Below are 24,226 nucleotides of genomic sequence, written 5' to 3'. Positions count from 1 at the left end.
CATCCACGCATCCCCCTCACATCTACACTCCCCCTCCTACACCCATCATCTGTACGCCCCCATCCAGGCGTCCCTCCCACGTCTACACTGCCCATCCATACACCCCCATCCAGGCGTCCCCCCACATCTACACTCCCCCTCCATACACCCCCATCCACGCATCCCCCCATCTACACTCCCCATGCACGCATCCCACCATGCATGTATTTCCCATGCTTACACACCCCATCTATACTTGCTGCTGTACCTATACCCTCTATACACGCACTCTCCGTAAATAGGTCCCCCTACATACATCTCACCAGATGTGCGACCCCCATACACACACCCCATACACAAGCTCCCTGTATATTTACCCCCATACATCCACAAACGATTTCACGCTGCGATGCAGCTTCTCCCCCCCGCTTCGCTTCTAGGACAGGTTTTATTTAATAAAATAAAGTACAGCGATCTGGGGGGGTGCGTCACAGGCAGGCACGGCCCCACGGCGCCCCGGCATCCCCCTCTCCCCGCCAGAGCGGGTGCAGGCAGCACCCTGCCGCAGCCAGGCTCTATGCCAGGGGAGGCTGCGTCCCCGCAGCGCGTCCTCGCCCCGCTGCCACCGCCACCACCACCGAAGCTGCTGCCGGCCGCGGGCGCACGGGAGAGAGAAGCATGCACGGCGCTGGGCCGCCCCGCGCGCGAGGGCCTCCGGGCCCCGGGCAGGCGCGCGGGGAGCGGGGCCAGGGCTGGGGCTGCGCCGGGCAGAGGGAAGTGCTGGAGGCGGGGAGGGTGCTGGGGGGCTGCCCCGCGCTGCGTGAAGCCGGGCTGTGCCCGCGGGTGCTCAGTTGGAGGCCAGCAGGGAGCTGTGCAAGGAGAGGTCCATGCTGCTGGCGCTCAGGCCTCTGCTTTCCGCGCGGAGGCCTTGGGTGCCCTGGAATAAAGCAGAGAGGCACCATCCCATGAGCCAGAGCATCCATGGCCACATGTGCCCACCCGTCCCCCAGCACCCTCCAGGGACACCCTGGGCAAGTCGGGACTCCCCCGGGGTGGTCTCAGCCCCTTTAGGTGCCAGCGCTGCTCTCCCTGCTCCCAAGGGGAACACAGAGGCAACGCTGTGACCTGGGAAAAGAGGCTGCTCCCACACATCCCACTGTGTCCCACGCGGAGCGCTGCCCGCCCTGTCCCCACGCCAGCCCCACGCTCACCTCGAACGAAGCATCGCTGGACTTGTGCAGGTAGTTCAGCGACGCGGCTCGCTTCATGCTGCAAGGAAGCAGAGGGGAGTGTGCGGGAGCCCTCCGTGCCGGAGCAGCGCTGCCACCAGCCCTGCCCCACACGCCCACCCAGAGGACCCACCTCGTGTTCCTGGGCTCCAGCGGGCCGTTGCCCTGCAGTTTCTTGACCAGCATCTCGCTGCTCCTGCGTATCACGTCCCGGATCTTGCCCAGGGAGCTGCTGCGCTGCAGGGTGCCGCTGCCATCCTGGACACGGAGACACAAGGCAGGGGCCGTGGCTGAGCAGCAGGGAGGAGGCCCCAGCGCCCCACAGATGGGCCCAGCTCCGAACACCCGCCTTGCCCGCTCACACCAGGGCTATCAGCCTGGGTCTCTGGGGCACACGGGGCCCTGGGACCCCCAGCAGGGCTGGCTCAGAGTGCACCGGAGGTGTCTGTCTGCCCACTGTGAGCTCCAGCACGGAGCTGCTGCAAGCCCAGCGTGGGCAGCAGCCACGAGGAGCTGCTGGTGGAGCCCCCAGGGCCTCCCCACGCAGGGTCCAGCTTTGGGCAAGCTTGTTTGTGGCCCTAAAGGCCCCGTTACCGCAGGCTGGAGGGCACCCCCCGCCCCTTCCCTGCCACCCCTGTGCTGCTCCCTGTCCTGCCATGTGAAAACACCCTGTGTGCACTTGTCCCATTCCCATGACACGCAATTCAGACCCCACGGAGCAACTCGTGCAGGGCCAGGCTGGGCCCCATGCCACCAAAGCAGGCACCGCTCCTGGCAGCTCCCAGCTGAGCCATGCCCGTAGGCCACCCCAAGGCAGCTCTTTGCAGGGCTTTCCTTGCTGCTGCCTATTCCGAGGTCCTGCTTTGGTGGCTGCTCCTGCATTAAACCCCACTTTTCCAGGCTAACCCCAGGGAACCTTCCCCAAGCTCTCCCCATTCCACCTGATCAGCAGCGATGGCAGCCCAGCCCCCTTCTCCATCAGCTGAAGCCGCCCCTAGCACCATCCCTTCCCACAGAAAGCAATCCCATCCTCCATAAGCCAAGTGTGACTTTGCCCTTGCCCACCAACGCCACAGGGTTGCTGAAGCGGCAAGAGCCACAAGCGCTGGGGCCGTGCAGGGCAGTGGCAGTACAAGCTGAGCAAACAAACACAGCTCCTCGAGCAGGGGCCTCGGGCTCCGCAGCCAGCGGGGCAGGGTTTGGAGCACGGCACCCAGCACGAGGGAGGCAGCACAAGGGCCCAGCACGAGGGAGGCAGCACGAGGGAGGCAGCACAAGGGCCCAGCACTCCCTGCCGAGCGGGAACCCTGCGGCTTGCGAGGCACCTTCCTCGTGCCAGGGCGTGCGGAAGCGGGAAGGCAGCGTGCTGGGGTAGGGGAGCAGGGCCGGGGCAGCAGGCCAGGGAGGATGCTCTAGGCTCAGGATCCTGTTTCTCCTGCTGCAAAAACACAGGGTGACTGCAGAGCAGTGCCAGAACCAGGCGCTGCTGCAGAGTAGGTTAAAAATAACCTCCCTCTTCCCCCCCCTCCACCATTCCCTCTTCACCGTTATTTTTAACCGGGAACACTGACAGGCCTCGGTTTAACCACAGGGCCCCACCTCACAGCCGCCACCTCCAGCTCTCCCCCTTGCTCCCCCGCTGGAGCCACGTGGCCCCATGGCTGCTCGGCTCTGTCCCTCCCGGCCACCCCAGGCCTGGCCAGCCCTGCAGGGCACAGAAATAAGCACAGGGCAGCGGTTTGGGTCTGTCTGCCTTTAATCAGAGGTCTGGGTCATTACAGCGCTGGGTCGAAGTCAGGGCGAAGGCCGGGGGTGCTGAGGGCCCCACGCCGAGGACTCAGACCCCGCTCTGGGGACAGGGGACAGCCCTGAGGGAGAAAGGGCCCTCTGAGGGCGCTGGGCTTTCCCCACCAGGTGCCCCAGGACAGACCTGATTTCAGCAAGCACCGTTTTTCAGGGAGGAAGACACACATGTCCTGGGCAGGCCAGGGCCAGGCAGGCACAAGTGGATTTAGCATCACGGCCTGCCAGAGCACGCGTGCGGGAGAAACAAAGTGTCTAGCTAAATAAATAGGGGGGAGTGTAGGTGGGGGAAGGCGCTGGCCTCCAGCGTGCGGGTCCAGGCTCCTTCCCAGGAGGCAGGACAAGTACAAGCACTCAAGGGCACCCATGTTGGGGCAGCAGGGGCCTGGCCCCATGAAATGATCTCCTCAGTGCTGGAACATGTGCAGGCCTCAAGCCCCAGCAGAGGCCAGCCCTGCCCAAGGCTGAGGCCAGCACTGCTACCTCAGCTAGGGTTTTCTCACCCGCCTGATCAGGGTCACAACCTCCAGGCCCCAGTCTGTTCATAACTACTCTCCTCCAGCAGTACCATGGCCTCTTGCCCTCAGGAAAGCTTCTTCCTCCTGCAGAAACATCCCTCCTCCAGCTACTCTCTCTCTCTCTCTGCTCAGGGCAGCCCCAGCCCCATCTCTCTCTCTCTCTCTCTCTCTCTCTCTCTCTCTTTAAGCCCTTCTAGTACCTACTTTTTTCCAGACCACTTCTTTTCCAGACCACTATGCCAGCCCTTTCACATCTACCTGCCCCCCTGGAGAAGGGCTCTGCTTTCAGAGAATGGTTAAGGTTGGCAGGGACACCCAGAGCACAGGGTGGCAGCCAGGCAGGTTTGGAAGACCTCCAGAAAAGGAGACTCCACAGCCTCTCTGGGCAGCCTGTGCCAGGGCTCTGTCACCCTCACGGGAAAGAAGTTCTTCCTCACATGGAGGTGGAACATCCTGCGTTTCAACTTGTACCCATTGCCCCTTGTCCTGTCACTGGCCACTACCAAAAAGAGTTTGGCCCCATCCTCCCTACATTCTCTCCTAAGGTACTTGTACATACTGAGCAGATCGCCTCTCTCTTCTCTAGGCTAAACAGGCCCAGCTCGCTTAGCCTGTCCCCATATGACAAATGCTCCAGTCCCTTAATCACCTTCATGGCCCTATGCTGGACCCTCTCCAGCAGCTCCACATCCCTCTTGTCCTGGGGAGCCCAGAACTGCCCCCAATACTCCAGGTGCGGCCTCACCAGAGCTGAGCAGAGGGGCAGGATCCCCTTCCTTGACCTGCTGGCAACGCTCCTCCTGATGCAGCCAGGAGCCAATTGGCCTTCTTGGCCACAAGGGCCCATTGCTGCCTCATGGTTAACCTGTTGCCAACAAGGATTCCCAAATCCCTCTCCATGGAGTTGCTTTCCAGCAGGTCAACCCCTAATCTGTACAGGTGCCTGGGGTTATTCCTCCCCAGGTCCAGGACCCTGCACTTGTCCTTGCTGAGCCTCAGGAGGTTCCTCTCTGCCCAACTCTCCAACCCATTTAGGTCCCTCTGAATGGTGGCGCAGGCCTTGGGAGTGTCGGCCACTCCAGCCAGGTTGGTATTGCCCACAAACTTGCTCAGGGTGCCCTCTGTGCCCTCATCCAAGTCACTGATGAACAAGTTGACCAGTACCAGGCCCAGTACTGGTCCCTGGGGGACACCACTGGCCCCAGGCCTCCAACTAGATTCAGCCCCATTTATCACGATTCTCTGGGCTCTGCCATCCAGCCAGTTCTCAATCCACCTCACTGTCCACTCATCTAACTCACACTTCCTCAGCTTCCCCGTGAGGACGTTGTGCTTTCTTCTTATTCTTCCTCCATCTGCCTTTAAGCAGCAAACAGCTCTACCCTCACCTCTCCCTCTCCCATCCACCCTTCAATGCCAACAGTCAAGGGACTATGTGAATGCATCAAGTCAGGAAGCCACAAGCAAGTGTACTTGTCCGAGCAGATCCCTGTTCCACGCAGGGCTATGGGCTGTTGCCACCTCTGACCCTGCCATGGCTGCACAGCTGCTGCGAGCACCCTCCATCCCAACGCCCCGCAGAGAGGTCCACGTGCTGCCCTGGGTGGTGGGGCTCAGCCGCAGCAGAAGGACAGGGACACCCGCAGCCCCGAGCCACAGAGAGAGCCTGGCACTCTGGAGGCCAGCGCCAGCGAGGCACCAACATCAGCTAAGCATACGGGGAAGGAAGCGACCGTGTACAGAGCAGCCCTGCCAAGACGAGGCCCCTGCGTCTCCAAAACCATCCCCTGTCTTCACGCCTCCATCCTGTCTTCTTCAGAGATGGAGGGGACAAGCTAGGACAGTTGAGGACATCTAATGACGGTGATGTCGGAACGAAGACAGTCCCTGCAGGCGTGATGCCCAGCTCCCTGGGGAGGTGCAAGGGCAGGCTGGGGAGGGGGTGGTGACACACAAGGGGACGACTGGGGGAGCAGCCAGCTCCGTGCCGCTTCTTCCTGCTCTTGATGGCCACAGGACTGGAGCTGGGCCCTGAACTCCTCTGCAGGCGCCGTGGTGGCCTCGCGCGCTGGGAAGGTTGGGGGACTGGCGCGGAGATCTTGACGAGGAAGGAGGGATGGTGTGGAGGAAAAGTCGGAAGGTACAACACAAACATCCAGGTGATTGCGGTGGAGGGGAAAGAGGGAGTCTTGGGAGGCATTTAAGCCTAGTGCACGGAGAGAAGAAAGACACAATTTACAAGGCCATGAGGATGCAGGTAACCCCAGCGGCACACAGGGCAATGCCCAGGCTGCCCACAGGGACACTGCGGACACTGAGGGAGACTGGGGGGGCTGGAGTACTTGGGGCTTACATCCTGGCCAGCACCCTCAGCAGGCAGGTGGGGACAGCCAGCTCAGAGAGGAACAGCTGTGACAGGCAGGAGCAGGAGGACCCGTCTTAGCCTCCTTTCCAGGGGGCTGAGCGCTGGGGAGGGGGAGCTGGTTACTCCTGCAGCAGCCCAGGGAAGGCAGCTGGGAACATGTGTCAGTGCCTGTATCCCCGGGTGCTGAGCTAGCTCCCAAATCCTAGCAGTGGCTGGGCCAGAGGCCCCTGGAGAAGGAACACGTGTGCAGGGACAGCACAAATGCTCTTGGCTAGGCTGTGGGAGGGGGTGGCATGAGCGGCTCAAAGACCACCGGGAAGGGGAAGCCACCAGGTGCAGCAGAGCCAGGAAGAGCTGCAGAGGGATACTGGCCAGGACAGTAAGGACAGCCGAGGTTAGTATCCTAACCTCAACCCACAGCCCTCCCTCCACACTCATCCAGCCCCTCTGGCGACAGGGGGCACAAGGCCCAGCATTGGCACCTTGCCAGGGCTAGGAGCCTCCTTAGGAGTGGGACAGGGTACAGTGCTGCATCTAGAGGACCCTCTGGGTCCCTTTGCAGCTGCGCTCCCCAAGGTCCCCTCTAGCCACCTCCTGGGTACAATCCACAATCAAGAGAGCCAGCGGCTTCGGGCTTTGGATCCGAGGGGCTGTCATGGCAACAGAGAAGAGGAAGGAGGAAGGGAGGGAGCTCATCATGCAGGGGGGATAGAGGTGAGCCACATGGGGGAAGAGTTAGTGACAGCAGACACGAGGAGGGAGTGACTTATGTTCTCAGTGCATTGCCTGTGTCCACAACCACCCATAGCTACTAGCTCCACTACAGTCCCAGTTAGAGCCCCAGCAAGGCACAGGCAGCATTAACAGCTCTTGTAGCCCTCAAGCCAAGCACCCATCAAGCGCAATGCTCACATGCTGCTCCTCCATCCTCTTTACAGAGATTGAAAAATCACTTGTCTCAGACCTGGACCACTACACTCCTCCAAACTCAGAGCTCATGACCAGAGTGCTTTTCAGTATCAGAGCAAGCCTACACAGCTTCAAATCACCCTGCTCAAGTCTTGACTAACGCTGTCCTCTTTCACCATCACTGGTCAGCCTAGCTTCCAGCAAGAACCAGCCTTTTATCCTCTCTGCTTGACCAGAGCCCACGGACGGCACAAGACCAGGAGAGGGCGACAGAAAGAGATATGAGCTGTGGACTATGTCCCCTGTGCCTACAGTCACTAGGCGCACACAGGTACAACCCTCCCCAGCCTCAGGCTGCCCGTGGCACGGTACAGGACAGCCAGCAAGAAGTCCTGTGGCTCGCTGTGGCTGCGTGGGCCTCAGAAGGAGACGGTGCTCTCAGCCAAGGGGTCTCAAGAGGTGAGTAGCAGGGAGGGATGTTAATAACGGTGTCGGGGTAAGATTAAGGGCAGGCCAGGACCAGCTCATGCTATGTATCGCCAGGGCCTGACAGCACCTCTTTGAAGGAGGAGTCATCAGCTGGTAGTACCTGGCCTATATAAAACAGAAGCCAGGCCCAGACACGCACCTCTGTGGGCCTGCTGGCTCATGCCAAGAAAGAGAAGAGGGAAGTGTGCAGGGAACAAATGGAGGCAGACAAGGATGCCACGACAGGCCACGTGGGGAGAGCCCTGAGCCAGGCTGTCTCCTGCCTCCGGCAGCCAGCCGAGGCCGTTCTTGATGGTGTCTTGTACTTACCCCGCTCCATTCCACGCCCATACTCACTTCCTCGCTACCGTCTGTGGCATTCTCGTACTTGACGCTGCCGCCCAGGCTCCGCCGCCGCTCTGTTCCATTGCCTTCCTTAAGGATCTCCACCACCTTGGTCTGGTTGATGGGGTCGATGCCCTGCAAGCAGAAAGGCACAAGGCAGCGCTAATGGCTTTGTCTTTCCACCCTCCTTCCCCTCCAGTGCCATTGCTCTGCCTGGTTCTGTCCATCTTTTGACCATTGCCCCATCATAGCCCAAAGCGTCCTAGGCAAGAGAGACAGCCATGCTTCAGCTCTCAGCAGTCCCTGTTCACACTCCAGCTCAGAAAGTCCCTTCCAAGCCACCAGCCACCCTAGGAGGTAAGGGCAAGTGGCATTAAAGCTCACAGCTTTGCTCCTTCATGAGTCAGTACACGAAAGTTTCTGCGGTCCCTCCATCACCATACTGAGAATGAACAGCTTCCACTTTGCTGCTTGAGGACCAAGAGTAGTTTGGAGTGGAAAACCTTCCTGAATCTCCCAGGAGTCTCATAGGCTAGAAACTAGCATGAAGAAAAGAATCCAAGACAAATTTACTCAGCTACAGGCAAAGCCAGGGTCCCTATCCTGCTCCAGCTGGGTGATTCTGCACCAAGATATGCCTGCTTCCTTCACACTCATGCAGACACACACCCCACAACGCCCATCCCTCCTACACATGCATGAGCTTGCACATCTCCATGTGCATGCAAGCACCTGCATGCCTCAACTGCATACGCAAACACAGCCACAACCACTACGGAGTTCCAGCATTGAGCGAATGTACCCTAAGGGCATGAGAGGCCATAAAGCACAGGACAGCCCACTGTGCCAAACGGCACGTGGGGGCAGCAGGCTGCAGCATGGCATTGTCCCCCGAGCCTTGCAGATGGTCCCTCAAGGGTTACCTGCCGCCGAGAGCGAACCGCGCACTCCTCCAAGGTCTCAGCCGCCTCCAGCTTGCCCTGGCGCCGGTACAGCGCGCCCAGATTCCTCAGGGTGGTGTTCACCGTTGGGCTGCAGAGACAGAGGGAAGGTGAGGAGGAGCCCAGCAGGCACCTCCTGCCAGAGCCTGCAGCAGCCTGCACCTCCTCTTACCTGCTAACCTTGCAGGCCTTGTACCAGCCGCCGTATTCAGCGTAGGGAGCGCTGTCTCTGTGCTTGCTCTGCAGAGCCAGGAGAGAGGAGAAGTGTTAGCCTCGTGCAGTTCTCCAGCCTAAACTGGGCCCCGGGAGCAGCCTCCAAGCCATGACAAGTCATACACCCAGCACCCCAGGGCTGCCTTTACAACACACACACACAAATAATGTCACCACACACAGGGGAAGAAAGAGTCAGGCGGCATGACTGGGTGGCAAGCGCTGCTTCGGTCACCCAAGGGAATGGGACACGCAGGCAGGAGTCACCGCTGCTGCAGGAGTGGGGCTGCCTGCCCCGGCACCCTGGGGCACCTACATGATGCACAGGCTGGATAGGCAGCATCCAGCTCAGTTCCAAACACAGCAGAGCTGCTCTCGCCAAGGCCCATGGCTCTGGAAGTGCTGAGGGCTAAAGCTCTGAAGCTTTGGGTTTCCTTCCAGGAAGGGTTAGAGTCCCAAAGGAAGAGTCCTCGCAGGGGTCCTCTCTCTTCCTCAGTCACAGCACCAGTCCTAGGAGCTTTAGGCCACACACTGGAGCTTCCCTGAGCCAAGGGGGATGCTTCGATTTCCTTCCCTAAAGCCTGGGCAGCCCTAGAGGACAAGAGAGCCCAAGGTTCAAAACACCTTGGCCCTTTATGGACAGGTTTCAGTGAGCTGGAAGCCCCAAGGCCCTGCACCACAGGTAGGGAAGCTGCCCTGCCCCTGCTGCCAGTGAGAATGAAGGGGAAAAGGGGGTGAGGGAAAAAGAAGTGAAGCTCTGCAAGGAGGATTTTTTTTTTTTTTTTAATAGGAGATGTGGAAATGCAACACAAAGCAGAGAGCAGAAGCACCAGGCCATGGGCCAGTAGCACAAGCAGGGCTGCTGTCGCCCTTCCCTGGTCACTGCTGCGAGGGGCTACGCCAACTGCACCATTTGGCCACAGTTGCTTTGGAGGCAGCAGGCCCAGCAGCACCAGTCCCAGGGCTGTGAGAAGAGCCTCGGCCATTGCCCAGGCTGCAAGATGAATCTTCCTCTTCTGAGCTCCCTTGGCCAAGTAGCACTTGTCTCCTCCTAAAACTGCTGCCCAAACAAGGCCCCAGGAATCATTCCTGGCTCTTCTCTTCTACCCCAAGTACCCCCCTGAAGGCCACACTACTACAGAGGCAGCCTGATCTCTCACCCCTGAGGCAAAGCCGGCTAGCTGGAGCACAGCTTCACCCTGAAACATCTACGTTTCATCTCCCACCTCTCCAGAGAGACCATAAGGAACAGCTCAACCCCAGCGAGGGCAAGGGGAGCCCAGTCTTTGACTGCTCCTGTGGGAGGTGGTGCCATAGCAGGAAGCAACATGAGTTATGTGTGGCAGAGTCCTCACAGGGCACCAGGGACCCCACAGAGCGGTTTAATGGGAAGATGCAGTGAGGCTGCAGGAGACGGTGGGAGGCAGCTGCCTGACCCTGCTCTCGAGTTCACAGGATGGAAATGATGAAAGGCTAAGCCAGGCCTGCAAGCCAAGCCTTCACAGCCTTGGCTCTGAGGAAAAAAAAAAAAAAAAAAAAAAAAAAAAAAAAGGAGAGAGCCAATATCTGCTCCCACTGCAGACTGAGACAGCCCAGAGACCTTCATCCCACTTCTTCACTCTCCTGGCAAAAAAAGCACACAAAAATTTGGGGCTTGTGGAAAGCATAAGTTCAGCCAAGTTCAACACCCGTCTGCCTTTGTTTGGGGAACAGCTAGAACACAGTGCAGCTGGGACCAGCCCTGACCAGAGCCAGGCTTGCAGGGTGACAAGTAGCAGTGTCTTCTTAGTCTCCCTTTTCCCCAGCAGCCTGTGGTGTGCTTCAGGAGCAGTACTCCAAGTACCAGCAGCAATTTGAGGCACAGGGCCAGCACCCTGTGGCACTGCCATCTGCCATCGCCCATCTGTGTGCCCTACAGGGTTTGCTAAAGCAAGAGAGAGCACACGCGCACGTGGCAGGACTGAGGAAGCTCCAGCTTCAGGAAGAAAACCAGGCCCTTTGACAGGGCTCCAAATCTCACAGCCCCAGGGAGCAGTCATCTCTTCTCCCCACTCCTGTGGGCCCACAGGGACTCTTCTTGGCCCTTTCTTGGTCTGTTTGTAATGGGAGAGAGCAGCACAACCCCAGGACCTCCTACCCCTTCCAGGGCTCTCGCTGCTATCAGCAGGCTGCAACACCAGCTCAGACTCACCTTGCTCATCTCCTCTCTCTCTTCTGCATGCATCCAGATCGGCTTGTGCTCATCTGCAGGGAAGACCATAGCAAAGCTTCACTCGCCACCTCACCCTGCCACTCTGCTCCTTCCTTTGGGGCTGTGCCTCCTGACCAGCCCAGTGAAGACCATCCCCAAAGCCAGTGGCTCACCAGAGGAAGGTGACCAGGCCTCCAGCCACTGGCCAGAGCACCAAAGAGGACAAGTAACACTGCAAGGGCAAGGGAAGTAAGGAACACATCCTCCCATGGGGGAAATACCCATTCAGGAGTACAACAGAGACTGTAGTCCACACTGAGAATAGCTGTGCTGTGCCACTTGCTGCTACCTCTTTTAGGCACAAAAGTGACCAACCTGGCAAAGACTGAGAGCCAGAGCTCTAAGACACCCTCCTCAGAGAAAGGTGGGACACAAGACAAGAGTGACAGTATCTTAAGGGCTCCCCCAAGCAGCAATCTCACAGGGCACCCCCTCCTTCTGCCAATGGGAGGTCAGAATCTGCCAAGATAGGGCAGAGAGCCAGGAGACCAAACTTCACATCCCTCCCCAGCTCCAAGAGCTGCTGTACAAACCATCCACAGAGCCAAACTCCTTCACATGAGCACGGGTGAGGATCTCCTTATACAGCACCTCTGCGTCCTTGTATTTGCCTTGCTTCAGGTAACAGGAAGCCTGCAACCAAGAAAACACAGCTCCAGCCCTGCTGCCAGATTAAGCAGCCCTTCAGACCCACAGGTCAACCTTCTCCCTTCCCAGCCTGCTCCCCACTTCCTCCATGCAACGCTCGCCTCGCAAGCCACTCTCCATGGACACACTGCTTCTTGCCATCATCTCACCAGGTTGTTTTTGGTCTTGGCCACATTGGGGTCATCAGGACCCAGGCGGCTCTCGTAGATCTCCAGTGCTCTGCAGTAATAGTACTCCACCTCCTCATACTTGCCCTGGTTCTGGCACAGCAGGGCTAGGTTGTTCAGCTGCTTGGCCACATCAGGATGGTCTTTGCCTAGGACCTAGGGTAGCCAGAGAAGAGAAGCCACAAAACTTCAGAAGCCACAATTTGACTACACAAACACTGCAGTACATTCCTGGGGAGAGCCAGGTAGCTCTGGCCCTAGCCAGGTTGCTCTCTCATGTTCATTCCCTATCCGACACACTAGAAATGACAGCAGGGGAGTAAACAGGCACTGCAGTCTCTTTAGGATGTGTCTATGCTATCCAGGAGCCAAGGACAACAGAAGCTAAGACGAAAAATAAAGCCTTCCACCTCTTTCCAGACCCTCTAACTGGAAACAACACTGGAGAGACAGACAAGTTACTAGCATAATCAACACCAGGAACAGACTAGATGAAGGCAACAGCCACTTTTCAAGCCAAAGGATCACCCCTTCTTTTAAGGAATACTGTGTTCTGCATCTCCCAGAGGCAGTGAAGTACTGGGGAAAGAGCCTAAGAGAGCTGGAAGGAGAGCATGGGGGGCTGGTACCTTCTCACGGATCTCCAAGGCTCGCTTGCATAACGGCTCTGCTTCTTTGTACTTCCCTCTCTTGCCATAGAGAACAGCCAGATTGTTCAAGGTTGCTGCCACCTGCAGGGACATAAGCTTCTCTGTGAAACAAAGCAGGATCAAAAGGGACTGCATGGCAACACTGGTAACTGTCCCATTTACTTTATCCCTGCAGCACAGCTGCTTCCAGAGGAAAGGCTCCAGAGACACAAGGCTACCCTGTCTGAATCAGGGGATCCATCCAGGAGAAGCCATTTACCCCTGACAAGCCATAAAAGTGTCCCACACTTCAAGAGTGGCACCCTTCACACCACAGGGCACACTGCGCTCCAGAGCAGCCCAGCACAAAAGAGTTTGGCCACAGATAGCCCCTGAGGGGAAGCAGGGCACTATTCCAGGTCCATTGTGGCCCACTGGGTAAGGGAAGCAACCAAAGAAGGGAGACACTCACCGCTGGGTGATCTTTGCCCAGGGTCTTCTCACGGATGGAGAGCGCATCATTCAGCAGGTGTGCTGCCTCTTTGTATTTATTCTGATCCCTGAAGTACAAAGTTTATCAGTTCTTGGGTGTTGGGTCACCACAGCCTATGGCAAGCAACAGTCCTACTTTCACACAGATCCTGCTCCCACAGCCCTTCCACTTCTCCCTTCATCCCTATGTTGCCACTCCCTGTTTATGCTGGAGGAGCTTGGCAGTCCGAATCCTTCATCTAGGCCAAAATCCTTTCAAAAAGCAAACCCCTAGATGCTAGAGGAGCTCCTTGCCACCACAACTCTTGTTCTGGCAAAGGGAACAGGCAGAAAGCTCCGATGACCCAGTCTTGCCCTCCCCACCATGCTCACCTGTACACCAGAGCCAGGATGTTGAGCATGGTAGCCACGTCGGGATGGTCATGGCCTGATGTCTTCTCCAGGTCCTCCAGCGCTTGCTTGCAGAGCGGCACGGCCACCTCGTAGCGTCCTTGTGAGGCGTACTGGATGACAAGGTTGTGAAGGGTGCGCAAGCGCGCGGGGATCTCATAGCCTCCCTGCTGGGCAGCTGCCACTGCACTGCTATGTTGATGGGGCACTGTGGGCACGGAAGAACAAGCAGGGGCATGTTGGGCAAACAGGCTGAAACAGAGGTTGGCAGCAACCATGCACGAGCACAAACACTTACATCCAGGACCATGCTCCTCCTCCTCATTTGGAAACAGATCATCCAGAGAGTCCTTGGTGGAATCACCCTCCTTCTCCTCCTAAAAGGAACAGGGATCACAATGCTGTTGGTTCTCAGAGATAGCAGCATCCTGGGACAAATGCGCTACTAACCTCTCCTCCACTCTGCAGCCCAAGGCCCTCAGCTTCTCTGGGATCTCTGCCACTTTCCCATGCAGTGAAGCCAATGCAATATTCCCCAGTGTACCCTGGCACCCTTCCCCAAGGTCTGCCCGAAATCCTGCCCCATGCAATGTCCCTTTGGTTGCAAGAGCTGCTGGAGAAGGAAGCTGGCAAAGGATGTGGCTATTAAACCTAGACAATCCCACTGGTCCCAATCCTATCCTCTCCCCAGGCAGCTGTTCCCCCAGACAAGGGCATACCGAAGGCGAGACATCCTCATCATACTTCTTCAGCTGGTTCATGAATTCAAGGTGTTTCTTCTCCTCCTCCAGCTGTGCCACGGTCTGCTCGCTGCGCTGCAGCTTCTGCTGGGTGTTGGCAAGCTCATCACGCAGCCACTGATTTTCCTGGCACAGCCTTCGCACCTGAGCACGTAGCTTCTGCTTCTCTGACTCCACAGCATTCAGGTGATTGGACAAGGCCATCATCACCTTGCCAAAAATCCCAATTGGTCAGTCAGTACCTACCACGACCCTCTACTCCCCACCCCCTCCCCAGCATGCACGTTCTGGGCCCACCCTCAATGCCAGTCTTGGCCTTCCACATTCAGCTCTCATGCCCCTGATGTGTACAGAGCACAGCCAAGCGTCTGCCTGCCCCAAGAGCCCTGGCCACCACCTGCAAGGGCCCTTGACACTCTCACCTGAGCTTCCCCAAGCCCCAGTTCTATCATCTCCACTGACTTGCGGAGCAGGTTGGATTTCTCATGCACGAGGTTGGCTTCTTCATCCTTCTTCAGGCACTTGATGGTCTCCAGCAAGCTGTGCAGGATGGAGTTGTGTTCATTCTTGAGTGCCTCCAGACCTTGCATCACCAGCTTGGTGTTGGAAATAATCTCCTCTTGGCTCAGCTTGTCCAGTTTCTCCTCCCTTGGGTACACCATGGTGGACATAGTCCTGCTTCTGCAGCCCTGCACAGAAGGAGAAACAAGAACCCGTGTGCTTCAGCAATATTTCTGCAGGCTGCTAGCAGGCATAAGCTTCAGGCAGCCAGAGACAGGCTGCAACTGCCTACCCCGTCATCTTCTCCTCTCCTTTTGGCAGCAGGCAAATCCCAGGGCACGTGCCCCCGCCTCTGCGACATGGTGTGCGGCAGCCAGGGCGGGAGGCCCACGTGGACAGCAGACAAAAAGGCCAGAACGAGCACTGACCTCCAACACCCCCACAGCCCCGGCACTGAGGAAAGCTGATTTAGCTCCCACTTAAGAGCAAAGAGCTGCAGCTGGCAGCTGGGGTTGCAAGACACACGCACCTCCTGCCCACAGATCACTTCTGCGGGAAGGCTGGCAGAGCTCAGCGCCTCTCCTGACTGTGCAAGGAAGGGAACAGAAAGTGGAGGGGTGCCAGCCCAAAGCTTTCCATTTCCCCTCCCTAGGAGGGCACCTCTTGGAATGGGAGGCACCTGGGCACTTGCCAGAGCAGCCAACAAAATCCCATATCAAAAGCAGACCCTGAAAATCTCAACCCCCAACAGACAAGAGCCCCTGTGGTAATAAAGGGCACAAAAACACCAACGTTACCCGCAGCACGTGTGCCAAGTGCTCAGTTATAGGTGTATAACCCCTGCATGGCTTCACCCGCCCTGCTGCCAGCCTAAGGGCTCCTCAGGATGGCACTTCACACTGCCTGAAGACTGGGCTCCTGTTCATTCCTTTCAGCAGGAATTGGCCATCCTCCCACGCGAAGCCACAACGCTGGGCTCACATTTACCTCCTGATCCATCAGCAGCACCAGCCCCATGCAGATCCACACCACATCCTTGCCTCCCGGGTGCCTGATGTGCCCTGCCTGCAGCCACCCCAACCACTTCGGCCTTCGCACTCAAACATTTCACACCTGGCCTGTGACATTTGCCCATTTGCACAGGAAAACATGAATCAAGACACAGGGCCTGGACTACTGTGAAAAAGAGACTCCCCAGTTTTTTTCCACCTGTATACAACATCTGGAGGAGAAATTTGCATGCTAAAGCAACAAGGGAGGAAAAAAAAAAAAAAAACTAAGCAAAACAAACCTTAAGACAAGCCTGCTGCTGGTGAGTGCTTCAGGAAGAGATGTGCAGCGATTCCTGGCTCCAGAAGTCAAGGTCGGGATACAATTTGGTGGCCCAGGAAAAGCAAGCATCCAATATCCAGCAACCCAGTGCTGCCCTGCTCCAAAAGAGGGGCACGCAAGCTGCTAGAACCCACCTGGCAGACACCCGCCTGCTTCCAAAGCCAGGGTGGCAGCTGCCACAGGGCAGAACAGACCCACCACGATCTTCAAGGCCTGCACAAAGCTCAGCCCCAGACTCAAAGCACAACAGCACCAAAACCTAAAGCTCATGTGTCCCTAGAGCTCATCCCTCTGCATTTGTCCCTCCCTGGACTGCAGCCATTCTCAAGGAATCATTACAGATACCCTACAGAGGGGCTGAGCTTTGCTGCCCTCTTCAATGAGCACACTACAAACACATGGGGAAAAAAAGCCACCACCATCAACCAAGCTTGCACCTTGCTAGATTGCAGAGTCAGATGAGACCCAGATCCATAGGAAATTAGTCTCGTTAAGGAGTAATTCTTTGTGCCACGGAATTAACTGAGGAGTCTCCAAGCTACGTGTTAAAACAGCGACATCTCTACGCCAGCTACATGCTGCCTGTTTCAGCCTTTCCAGCAGGAAAAGTCCAAGATGTTTCACAGACCCCATGACCTTCTCCCCCGCCCCCCACAGGACTTTCAACATTTCAGAGCACTCAAGAAGGGAAAATAAATGAAATGCCCTGATGCAGGGCATATCAGACTTAACTTACCCCAGAACAGCACATCGAGAAATCCCAGTACCGATATCCCTCATCTCTTGGGCAGTGCACGTACCCTCACCGCTCTCCCTTGCGAGACTGGCGGACTCCAACAGCCCTGGTGCACAGCTCTGCGAGGTACCAAGAGGCTCTCACCTCCCCTGCAAGCAAGGGAGCCTGGACACTCCCCCACATGGGTGCAAGACCAGGAGACAGCACTTGGGAGAGGACGGGGACAGCCCGAGCGCTGAAAAGCTGACAGGGGGACTACAGAGGAGGCACTTAACTGCTGCCACCTCCTGCAAGAGGCAGGAGGGCCCACGAGCACAGAGAAACACGCTGCTCTCCCTCAGAGCTGCCGGTTCCTCCTCGCAGCTCCGTATCTGCAGCTCTCCCTGGGGCTGGCACCAGACTGCACCCAGCGCAGAGCCCTCCAGAGAGCAAACACGCTCTATGGCAACCAACACAAGGGCCGGGCACGGCCGAGGCCGCTGTGCAAGCGCTCTCCCCGCTCCCACGCGCTCAGCGGAGCAAACCCAGCGGCACAAACACCGCCTGAGAAGGGCAGCTGCCACCCTCTGCCTTCCAGCAAGCGGGAGCAGGCTGGGCAGTTTGGGAACAGGGAGCAAGGGCGCTTTGCCCATAGGTGCTCTCGCACACTGGAGCGGCCGGCTCCTCCCCGGCGCTCGGCGGGTGCCCAGGTCTCCAGCAGCTTTTTCTGCTCTACTTGGCACGTCTTCCCCGGGCACCGCGAGCTGCTGGAGCAGCCTGGCCTTGCAGCAGCACGCGGCGCCCCTCCCCTGCTCTCCTTTGGAAGGGCACTGCGCGAGGGCAGGGGAGCCACACGCACAGCACGGAGCCGGGAATGCGGCAGGCAGCACATCTTGCTAGGCAGGAACCTTCCTCCTCGCTTCAAGTGCATCATCAGGCAATCACCGAGCACCAGCGATTTCATCAGCTCGCTCTTCCGCCTCTGAAAGCTGCTCCCACATGCGGGAGCTTAAGAGGAATGAGTTGGAAGCTTCACGGCTGGCATCCCAGAGCCAGAGCAGAAATGAGGACACCAGACCGAGCGGATCCAAGCGAATCTTAAAGCTTAGATTGTGACGCCTGGAAGTGATGCTGGAAGCTGGAAGTTTAGATTGTGACGCCTGGAAGACCACAGAGAGCAACAAAACTATCACCAGAAAAATAAATAAATAAAAAGCAGGAGTCAACTACCACCTGGGGTGGTCATTAACCGCACCTTGACAACCCCAGCTCCCTTCACCGTCTCCCCACACAGCCTTGGGCAACTTGTCTTTTCCAGGTAGGAGCAAGCGCAAGTTTCAGCAGCATGTTCTTCCGCAGGAAAAAAAACAAGGTATGGATATGGTGGCAATAGGGAAGAAAAAAAAAAAAAAAAAAAAAAAAAAAACCTCCTGCAGGAAAGCGAGGATGATTCTTTTTCCCTTTGCATCTCACCAAGCTCACCACGGTTAAACTGAGATTGGCAGCCACTGAGCATCCGCTCCGAAGAGAAGCTGAAACAAAACCCAGAGCTAACACCTTAGGCATTCAGAAAGCAGTAAAAAGGCAGTAAAAAGCAAACAGAGGTGTGTCACTAGCACAAGTTTTCTCCCATTTTTACCTGGTGACATCAGAAGAGAACCCAAGACGGAGGCTGGGAAGCTCCTGTGGCAGAGTCAGCACCGTCACGCCACCGGGCAAGGGTCACGCTGCCACCTCACTGTGACCAGGCATCCCGCAACAGTGTCACGGAGAAGGGACATGCAGGTGCTGCCAAGTCACACCTGACAGGCCCCTGCGTCCAGAGCTGCTCTGGCTCGGGGAACAGAGGAAGCAAAACCAGCTCTGCGCAGTGCCCGATAACTCAGCAGCTCCAAGCGGCTGCGCGCGCACACGCACACCTCGAGGCTTCGGAAACGAAGGCGAGAGAAAGATGTTTCGCAAGTGGAAAGACAGATGGGCAGACAGGCAGCTTCAGGGCGATGGTGAGAGCTGTTGCAGCTAGGAAGAGCCAGAAATTAAGGGACAAATGCCGAGCTCCTCAAAGGAAGGACTGCAGCAATGCTTGCAGTATACAGCTCCCTGCTGAGGCCCCATGCATGGCAGGGGGCAGGAATAGTGTGTCCTCATGCTCAAAACCACTGCCAGAAATGCCTGGTACATCTCCTGCTCCCTTTGTAAGGAGAGCGGATCACCCTTGCACAGAGCCATGGAGAGCACACAAGCAGGAGGAAGTCGTATGGGTCTCAGCATCCTCTAAACTCATAGTCTGCCCAGGCAGGCAGATCTCTGAGCTATGATCCCAAAGCCAGGAGATGCCACTCCATCCGAGGCCTACAGCACCATCATTTGGGTCATGAGCTTCCCCATCCTGTTGTCAAAAGAGGGGCTCCTGGGAGCCCCATCATCTGCCCCAGAGCCTTCCCCAGTCCTAGCCTCCAGCATGGACTTCTCTAACACTACAGACAGCCACAGAAGTCAGAGACACACAGTTGATCCCACATATGTAAGACAGACATCATCATAAAAGTCTCTTGCATCACCTGCAGGGGACACCCAGAGGTCTCTTGTCCATCCTCTGCTCAAAGCAGGAACACCTAGATCAGAGGTTCAAGGACTGCACCCAGGCCAGGCTCAAATATCTCCCAAGACGGAGCTCTCCCAACTCCTCCAGAGCCCTGTGCCAAGGTTCAGCCCCCATCCCAAGGACGGGCCGCCCGCCTGCCCTAGCAGCGTGTGAAGCCAGCTGCCAGGAGCCTTGTGTTGAGCAAGTCTGCACTAACCAGCAGGCAGCAAGAGCCCCTTGGGTTTGAAACCAGGGCTAAGGAAATGGATTTGCGACTCTCATGGAGGGGCACACGCAGACAGGGGCCTCCCCACCTGCTACATAGGTACCCATGTTACCAAAGCCCAATCCTGTGGGAAGAGCACCGCTGCAATGAGGAAGGGAGAGAAGCTGCCCTGGCATCAGACCAGCTACTCCTCTCTAGAGCCAGGGCCCCACAAACCAGGGGAAAGGCAGCCTTCGTCTGCCACCCCCGCCGAGCTGGCACTAGCCTTGCCACACCAGCTGACAAGGCCTTGCTTTCCAACACTCGCTCACGTCCACAGCAGCCACCCAAATCCACCCCGCATCTGCTGCGCCCGCGACTACAGCAAAATACCATTAAAGCGCGTTTCTAGGCTAGCGAAGACGAGCGCTGAGCGAGCTGGAGCGAAGCCAGCACAAGCATCTCCCCGCAGCTTCAGCTCTGCAGCCAGGAGCCCTGCTCTGTAAAACACACAGCCAGAGCCATTGCCTCCTCCTGACAGCATAAAGTGGCATCAGAGCAGGCAGAATAATTCCCAGGAGCTGAGGTGTTCACAGACATCTGTCTAATGCAAGGGCTGTGCTCAGGCTGAGCTTCAGGAGATGCTGCAGCTGGTCCAGCACCTCCTGGAGCTGCTCCAGGTGCCTTGAAGGGCTCCGCAGTGCCCTCGCTCCCTTCCCTGCATGCCTGGGGCAGCCACAAAGACCAGGCCACGAGAGCAGGCAAACCCTAAGGACACAGCCAAATTCACACCGCTGAGGGTGGCTCTTCACTGGGAAATCAAGCTTTTATGCAACAGCTCTGCAAGGTCAAAGTCTCAACACCTCTCCCTCAGGCTCCTTGGAGGTCCCTGGGGTTAGTGCTGCTCTGCCTACCCGGCTGCTTCCTGCTCCTCCTGCCAACTGCAGTGCAGTTCAAGTGTTTATTTACCCCGTGCCTGGGCCGGCCAGACCTTTGCTCCCGAAAAGCCGCCCTCGCCTCCCCCGAGCTGGAGGACAGGGGCTCGCGGCCGTCACAAGCACGACAAGGCGGCGCAGAGAGGGGAGCCCACGGGCGCTAGAGGAGACCCAGGAGGGGGAAAAAGCGCCTGGCGCTGCGGGGGAAGCTGGGAGCTGCGGGAAACATGTCGCCGCCTCGTCACAGCGCGGATCTCTCCAGGCTGCCGGGCCGGAGCGCTGCGCTGCAGCACCCCCCCAGCGCTGCCGCAGGGACCTCCTCCCGGCCGCCTTCGCCTTTCGGGGGTGCCTGTCCGCAGGCCTCACGAGTCCCAGGCAAGAAACTCAGTAGCAGGAGAACCGTCCCCCCCCCTTTTTATTTTATTTTATTTATTTTTTTTTAAGGGAGAGAATAAGGCTTCTGGAAGCTTGAGGGTTGCTGCTGCATGATGTCAGGTGCTGCCTCTGTCCTCACCCCTCTGGCTTTGCCTGGGAGCGGGAGGCAGGCCCGGTGCAGACCCTTGGGGACAGCGAGCCGGGGCGGCCCCGTCCTCCCCTTCCCAGGCCGGTCCCCTGCTCCGGCCGCCGCGGGGCCGAGCTCTCACCTCCTCTCCCCGCCAAAACACAGCGCTTGGCGCAGCTCTTTGTTCAGGCCAGGGGCCCTGCGTGGTTCTGTCACCCGCGGGGACCAGGCGGGCGGAGCGGGACGCCCCCGGCCCCCGGCCCCGCTGCGGCCGCCACACTGCGGCAGGGGGAGGGGAGCCGATGCGGCCCGGCTCCCCGCGGCCGCTCCGCTCTCCCGGGACACGGCGCCATGCCAGGGCCATGGCGCCCGCCTCCAGCGCCCTTCCCGCAGGAGCGCTCGCGAGTTGCACAAGAGGCTCCGGCCTCGCCGGTAGATTCCAGGGGTAACGCCACAGCGCTCCCGGCCAGACCGGCTCCCTCCGCCCTCGCACCTTGGGGTTTTGCCTTCCCGAGTGCCTGGAGCGGCCGCCCACCACCCACATCTACCCACGGCTTCGGCAGGGTCCCCATCGCCTCGCAGGCGGCCCGGGGCGGCCGCTGCCCGGCGCTGACCCGCGCTTCCCCCGGGGGCACCTTGCCGGGCTCCCTCACCCGGCCCCGCAGGGCAGCGCCCGCGCCGGGGCCACGAGGCGGCCGGCAGAGAGAACGGGAACAATAACACAAAAATAACGTGAGAACAACAACATAGAAGTAGCGAGGTGCGAGCCGGTAAAATGAACTGAGCGGAGCGAGATCAGCGGCATTTGGGCGCGGGTCACCGCGACAGCCCAGCCGCGCCCGCCGGGCCCCCCAGGACGCAGCTGGCCGGGGACAACGAGCGGCTCCCGGCGCCCGGGGGCGGCGCGGGGGGGACGGGACACACGAACTCGCCCCCTCCGACCCCCCCGGCCCCCGGCGCGACCCCCCCGGCGCAGCCCCTGCCCTACCTGCTCGGCGCAGGGCCGCGACGCCGCTCGCGGCGCTCGTCGTGTCTCGTCGCGTCTCAGGCGGCGGCTCCGGGCAGACGCGGCGGCGACAGCGGCGCCACCCTCAACCAGGGCGCAGCCCCTTTAAATCCAACATGGCCGGCGCGGTCGCGGCGGGGCGGGGCTGCGCATGCGCACGGCAGAGCGCGCGTCATGGCGGTGGCGCGGCTGTGTCGCGCCTTCGGGGCGCTGCTGGCGCCGCCGCGGGGGCTGCGGGCGGCTCCGCCGGTGCCGGTGCCGGTGCCCGGGAGCCCCTGGCGGGCGCTGAGCGCCTCGGCGGCGCTCCTCACCAACGACCCGCTGTGGAAGTGCCGCGTCAAGTACACGGTGCGGCCCGTGGGCATGAAGAAGACGGGCGGCCGCGACCACACGGGTGCGGCGGGCGCGGGCGGCGCGGGGGAGGCGAGGGACGGGGGACCGGGGGAACCGGGAGATGGCGGAGGCACGTGGGAGGCGGAGCGGGGGGCTGGGGACATGGGTGCCACGGGCATGGGGATGGAGCGGGATGGGGAACTGCAGACCAGGGGACTGGGACATCTGGCGACTGGGGGAGGGGTGTGGGAGCCAAGGGAAATGAGGACCGGGAGGCCGTGGGAATGGGGACAGGGTGACCCCTGCGGCCCAGGGAACCAGTGGAACGGAGGCTGGCGTGTCTGGGGGCTGGAGGAACTGGGTATCGGCCTGGGGACAGAGCGGGGAGGGGGTCCCTGCCTTGAGCTGCGCTCCCTCGCACCCGGCAGGCCGCATCCGCGTGCGCGGCATCGGCGGCGGCCACAAACGGCGCTACCGCATGATCGACTTCCAGCGGCTGCGCTACGAGGAGGGCGCCCCGGCGGTCCCCTTCGAGGAGAAGGTCATCAACGTGCGCTACGACCCGTGCAGGTGAGGCCCGCGGCGGCCCCCGGCCACCATCCCCGTGCCCGCTCTCCGGTCAGCCCCTGCCTTGTCCTCACCGCAGGTCAGCTGACATCGCCTTGGTGGCCGGCGGCAACCGCAAGCGCTGGATAATCGCCACGGAGAACATGCAGCCGGGCGACATCCTCAAGAACTCGGCTCACATCGGCCGCATGGCAGGTGCTCCGCCGGCGGCGGTGGCAGCACAGGGACAGGGGTGTTTGCAGGGTCCCGCCGCACCACCCTCAGCGCCCGCTCTTTTCCAGTGTTGGCCAACGAAGGGGACGCCTACCCGCTGGGTGCGCTGCCCGTGGGCACGCTGATCTGCAACCTGGAGAGCCACCCCGGCAAGGGGGCCCAGTACATCCGGGCAGCTGGTGCGTTCTGGAGCGGCGGGGGCCGCTTCTGCTAGCGCAGCAGTGCAAAATGTGCCCCCAGGGATGGGGGTACAGGTGGGAGGTCCCTTCCCGGTGGTGACTTAAGGTCCTGCCTTTGGGCTCTCGTGTAGAGGCAGCTTCCCCATGCGAGAATGTTCAGAACAAGACGCTTCATCCCAAGCGGCTCAAGGAAGCTGCTTTCTGACCTCTCTGTTGCTGCAGGGACTTGCGGGGTGCTGCTCAGGAAGGTCAACGGGACGGCCATCGTGCAGCTGCCTTCCAAGAGACACATGCAGGTAGAGGAGCTGTGCCCTCACATCCCGGACACGTCGCTGTGTGTCCCTGGGAGCCTCACAGACCTCTGTGTCCCCCCAGGTGCTGGAGACCTGCGTGGCCACAGTGGGCCGCGTGTCCAACGTGGACCACAACAAGCGGGTGATCGGGAAGGCAGGCCGCAACCGCTGGCTGGGCAAGCGCCCGCACACGGGCTTGTGGCATCGTAAGGGCGGCTGGGCCGGGCGCAAGATCAAACCTCTCCCGCCCATGAAGAGCTACGTCAATCTGCCACGGATTACGGCGTAGAAGGGACATGGAGAATAATAAAGCATTCTTCGCACTACTGTTGTCCCACGTCTGCTGTCTCTTCTGAAGGGGGACTCATGGGATGCTTCTGCCTTCAGGTTTGCGCCCTGGCAGGACTCATGCTGCCGCAGAAGATGGTTGCCAGCCTGTGGGTTGTCTGACCTGGGCTCCCCTGGTCTGGTGGCCACAAGCTGCCTGTGAGGGCAACTAGTACCCTGGGCTGTGTGAACGTGCTGATGAAGGGAAGAAATTAGTCCCTCGTCTCAGCAGCATGAGGACATCTAGGTGTTCTTCCATGGCATCTAGAGATGCTTCAGGGTCCCTCAATACACAAAGGATGTTGATCAACAAGTTTCCTTCTCTGGAGATCTTCAAAACCTGCTTGGATGCAGTCCTGTGCCACGTGCTCTAGGTGACCCTGCGTGTGCAGGGAGGTTGGATGATGACCTCTAGAGGTCCCTTCCAACCTTAAGCATTCTATGCTT

General features: G+C 59.2%; 2 protein-coding genes across 4 annotated transcripts; one reads left to right on the top strand and one right to left on the bottom strand.

The window, feature by feature from the left end:
* Window positions 1-752: 752 nt before the first annotated feature.
* On the bottom strand, window positions 753-21,905 carry KLC4 (kinesin light chain 4). Of its 3 annotated transcripts, none has more exons than XM_088531268.1 (16): window positions 21,850-21,905; window positions 14,510-14,776; window positions 14,067-14,297; window positions 13,646-13,724; window positions 13,330-13,555; window positions 12,938-13,025; window positions 12,466-12,567; window positions 11,819-11,992; window positions 11,555-11,654; window positions 10,962-11,014; window positions 8,730-8,797; window positions 8,540-8,648; window positions 7,602-7,751; window positions 1,342-1,466; window positions 1,191-1,248; window positions 753-916 (listed from the first exon to the last, which is right to left on the bottom strand). In XM_088531268.1, exons 2-16 carry the CDS (start codon window positions 14,756-14,758, stop codon window positions 827-829), a joined length of 1,902 nt encoding a protein of 633 aa, XP_088387394.1. In that variant the 5' UTR covers window positions 14,759-14,776; window positions 21,850-21,905; the 3' UTR covers window positions 753-826. The 3 variants fall into 3 exon arrangements, with proteins under 3 accessions (XP_088387394.1, XP_088387395.1, XP_088387397.1); XM_088531269.1 differs by having other exon boundaries at window positions 7,629-7,751; XM_088531271.1 differs by lacking the exons at window positions 753-916; window positions 1,191-1,248; window positions 1,342-1,466 and adding an exon at window positions 5,653-5,735 and having other exon boundaries at window positions 7,629-7,751.
* Window positions 21,906-22,041: 136 nt separating this feature from the next.
* Window positions 22,042-23,778, top strand: MRPL2 (mitochondrial ribosomal protein L2). The gene is made up of 6 exons (XM_088531234.1): window positions 22,042-22,261; window positions 22,629-22,770; window positions 22,847-22,962; window positions 23,049-23,159; window positions 23,382-23,455; window positions 23,535-23,778. Exons 1-6 carry the CDS (start codon window positions 22,042-22,044, stop codon window positions 23,739-23,741), a joined length of 870 nt encoding a protein of 289 aa, XP_088387360.1. The 3' UTR covers window positions 23,742-23,778.
* The last annotated feature ends 448 nt before the right edge of the window (window positions 23,779-24,226 follow it).

The sequence above is a fragment of the Tinamus guttatus genome, unplaced genomic scaffold (genome assembly GCF_059628265.1).
Source record: "Tinamus guttatus ecotype Peru unplaced genomic scaffold, ASM5962826v1 Tinamus_guttatus_pri_ptg000403l, whole genome shotgun sequence".
NCBI classification, from domain to species: Eukaryota; Metazoa; Chordata; class Aves; order Tinamiformes; family Tinamidae; genus Tinamus; species Tinamus guttatus.
Note: the sequence above shows the minus strand (reverse complement) of the source record. Positions and strands in the feature narration are given on the sequence as shown.